Here is a 4,103-nt window from a genome sequence, read left to right as displayed (position 1 = left end):
CCTTTCCTCTTCTCCTATTGGTGGAGGAATTTTGCCGTTATTATGGCATTTGCCCGACCCAACTCTCTCCATACATCTACAAGCTTATCCACATGTTGACAAAATTTGAATTGGACGGGGTTGAGATAACACTTCACCACCTGAGGGTGATGGACTATAAGGCCAGGGTTGCACCTTATAGTCCGGGGTTGCACCTTCGCCATAGAGGAATTAAGTGCCTAGTGGTGAAGATGAACTATAAGGTAAATCGTCAGTTCTGGCTCAACTATTTTTTTGTCAAAACCAAGGACGTGGTGGCCAATGTGAGCAGATTCCCTAAGACTTGGAATTACTCCCGTAAGTATTCTATATTTTACCCAAGCATTTGTTTTGCCTGTTTTAGTCATGGTTTGACATTTCGTCCCTTCTTCGTGCAGCTGAGACTACGACCCCTCCTTTGGTCGGGCACATTCATGACTGGGTCAACCGAATTCTACCTCACACAGTGGGGGTTCGTGAATGACTGGCCTTTCTGAAGAAGTTCGGGCCTGCGCCTTCGGCGACCGGTGAGTGCACCTGTACATATTTTTATCTATATTGTTTTGACCTCACGGTCAGTTGCCCGTTGTAGTTTTGTGCAGGAAATGAATCTTTTATTCTATCTTTTTCAGTCCAAGGACCTTCGTATAGACCAAAGGCCCCTGCTCCTGCATTTCGTAAGATGAAGGATGCTTCTTCGGGGTCGGTTCCCATTATGATCGCGTACAAGTCCGCACGATTTTCCGCTTCTATTCCTTCTTCAGTCACAGCTAGGTCTGCCCGGTCGTCGACCGTACCTATAGCATAACTTCCGAATTCCCCTCTGTATTATCTAGTAGACGAGGACAATGAAGCAGAATCGACGCCGAGTGGAGATAACTTACTTCCCGCAAGAGGAGATTAGTCATGGAAGATTTTGTCATCCGAGAGACGGTGATTATAGAGCTTGGAGGTGACGTCGAGTTGCCGCCCATGATTCTGCCCTCGTCTGAAGCAGAAGATGGTACATCTCTCCCTGAGACCGTTATGGGATTTGAAGGGCCATCGGCGAGAGTCCCTGACGACTTGCGGCAGGACGAGCCATCGGCTTCGCGACTGGCCGAAGATCTTTCTTCGAGGGTCGACTTAAAAGGGAAATACGTAGCCGAGGAAGGTTATGAGATGGGCTCCGACATGGATGCCGAGGAGGTGAGGATGATGAGGGGAGGATTTACCCGACTCGAGGTGAGGTTGGAGGGGATCATGCGGACTATTGCGATCCCCAGGGATCGGGACTTGCTGGTGGACACAAAGGACGTGGTCCCTTCTCTCGGTCCCCTTTGCTCTGATGTGGAGGGTAAAACTCTCGAGAAGTTGAAGGATGCCACTCTAACTAGGAGTATAGCCGGCTTCGCTCTTAGGGTAAGTTTTTCGAGTTCGAAGTTTTGTTCTTACTCTTTATTTTTTGTTTTTCTTTCAAATCATGATTTTGGAGATTTAGAGCGCCCGACGAGAGGAGAGGCGAAAGGCTATTTTTCAGAAAATGGAGCGGAAATATCATGAATATCGTACCAAGCATCACGAGATCTGTAGATGGTTATGCGAGAGCGGCCGCTTCCGGGCTCTCCGAGATGAACTGAAGGAGAAGGCTGACGAGTTGGTAAAAGTCATCAAAAAATACAGCATTCTCCCAGGGGCGTTGAGGGAAAAAGAGGATGAGCTCGAGGTGAGCAGGGGGATCGAGACCCAATGTCCCGACCTTCAAGCCCAAGTGGTCTCATTGTGCACCGAGCTCGAGAAGTGTCAACTCAAAGTGGACGCTTTGAGTAGCGAGGTCACTGAGAAGGCAACGGGTTTAGAGAAGGCGGAGTTGGCCCAGTCGTCAGCTTTGAGAAAAGCAGAGGCTTTGGAGATCGTGATCCGCATTCTCCATTCTGAGCGGGAGGGTGCTATGGAGATGGCTAGGCTCAGAGATGAGCGACTTGATGAGCGGATAGGGGAGCTGGAAAAATAGGCTTCGTGCCTTATTGATCGAGTTGTTGCTTTCGAAGCCGAGAATGTACAGTTATTGGTTCAACCGTCCTCTTCCCGTACTTCTGCTTTTCCTAATGTTCCGCGGGATTTGTACAAGGAGTGAATTCACGCCGAGGCCCGGTTGGATATATTCAGGGATATGATGGGGGCGGGGGATGTTTCGGAAGCCAACTTCGAGGATGCTTATGCTAAGGCACGTAAAGCTCGGTTTACATGTGGCTATGACCCTGCTACACCTGAAGCTAGTGATGATGAGGATGCATGCGTGGAATGGATTGAACAGGACGCCTGGTACGAGGATGAGTATCCCGCTGGCGATGGCGATAGCGATAGCGATGGCAAAAAAGTAGGTGGAGATGGTCTGGGCGACCAAGCTAGTGGTGGTGCTGGGCCAGGCGATGATTAGTTATTTTTCCTTCTTTTTTGTTTAGCCGCGGACTTGTGTGTATTTTTTGTAGGCGTGTATTCGAGCCTTTGTAATTAATATTCTAAGTATTAAATGTTAGTTTTGTTATTCGTACCTGATTCTTTTTCTTCATTCGAGTTTGTACGCTTTTTGATTTTGTTACTTGGTCGCCTTTGTCATAATAAATTTGTTCGAGTAGGTTGAATGGGGTTGAAACAAATTTTACGTTTGAACTCGGTCGAGGGACAGTAGATGTTGGTTCAAACGAGGTCTAACGCGTCGCGAGGTCGAACACGTCGCGAGTTTATCTATGGCCGAGGGCCGATTAGGTGTTCATTCGAACGTGATCAAATACAACCTTTGTTTAGTTAAGGCTGATGACCGAGTAGGTGTTAGTTCGAACGAGGTCGAATATAACCTTCATTTAGTTAAGGCCGTGGGCCGATTAGGTATTAATTCGAACGAGGTCGAATGTAACTTTGATTTATTTTGGGGCCGTGGGCCGAGTAGGTGTTAATTCTAACGAGGTAGAATGTAATCTTTATTTAGTTAAGGCCGTGGGCCAAGTAGGTATTAATTAGAACGATGACGAATGTAACCTTTACTTGGGGATAGCAGCAATAAATTTAATGTACTTGCACTTTGTTCATATTCTTGGAGAGATTTAAATATTTTTTGGGCGTTAGCTGGTAGTTCAGTCCCAGTCCCAGTATATCTAATCCCTTTATTGGTCGAACTGGAAAAATAGTGAGAGATCGAGCAATGAACTAGGCGTCCTGTGCCCTCGTTTGTGCGCACTTCAACCCTGAAGTATCTCCGTCATCGCCTCGTTAAAAACCTCCTCGAGAAAATCCAATTGGGACAAAACTCGAGTGAGGGAAAAAGAGTGCGACTTTGGGGACCTTATCCTTTAAAAGTTGAAGTACTTGATGTGTGTAATATTCCAGTTGTTTGGTAGTCGCTTTCCTTCCATTGTTTCTAATATGAATGACCCTTTGTTTGTTTTTGCCTTGATTTTATAGGGGTCGTCCCAGTTTGTTCCTAGTTTGCCTTCCCGTGGGTCTTTGCTTGCTTGTGTTTTAGCTTTAAGCACGTAGTCCCCGACTGTGAGTGGCCTGATCTTTTCCCTTTATTATAGTAGCGTTCTGCTTGTTGCTTTTGGGCAACCATTCTTACGTAGGCCATATCTCTCTGTTCCTCGACTTCGTCGAGTTCCTGCCTTCTACTGTCATCGTTCTGGGGTCTGCTTTCGCGGAAGTATCTTAGGCTGGGCTCCTCGACTTCGACTGGTATTACTGTATCAGTCCCATAGACTAATGAGAATGGTGTTTCCCCTGTGCTCGTTTTTGGCGTTGTTCGGTAGGCCCAGAGTACTTCTAGTGATATTTCCGGCCATAACCCCTTGGCATCTTCAAGTTTCTTCTTCATGATGTTCAGTATTGACTTGTTGGAGGATTCCGCTTGCCCGTTGCCCGCGCGGTGGTAAGTTGAGAGTATTATTTTGATATGCCATTTTTGATAAAGTTGGCGATCTTCTTTCCTACACATTGAGGTCCGCTGTCGCAGTTGATTACTTTGGGGAGACCGAAACAACATATGATATTTTTCCATATGAAGGCGATCACTTCTTGCTTGCGAATTTGGGCGAATGCTCCTGCTTCTACCC

At 46.8% G+C, this 4,103-nt stretch overlaps 1 protein-coding gene across 1 annotated transcript; it reads right to left on the bottom strand.

Moving 5' to 3' along the window:
- Positions 1-3,478: 3,478 nt before the first annotated feature.
- Positions 3,479-3,865, bottom strand: LOC138904942 (uncharacterized). The gene has a single exon (XM_070193438.1). The coding sequence runs from the start codon at positions 3,863-3,865 to the stop codon at positions 3,479-3,481; it is 387 nt and encodes a 128-aa protein (XP_070049539.1).
- Between the last annotated feature and the right edge of the window lie 238 nt (positions 3,866-4,103).

Source organism: Nicotiana tomentosiformis, chromosome 2 (assembly GCF_000390325.3).
Source record: "Nicotiana tomentosiformis chromosome 2, ASM39032v3, whole genome shotgun sequence".
NCBI classification, from domain to species: Eukaryota; Viridiplantae; Streptophyta; class Magnoliopsida; order Solanales; family Solanaceae; genus Nicotiana; species Nicotiana tomentosiformis.
Note: the sequence above shows the minus strand (reverse complement) of the source record. Positions and strands in the feature narration are given on the sequence as shown.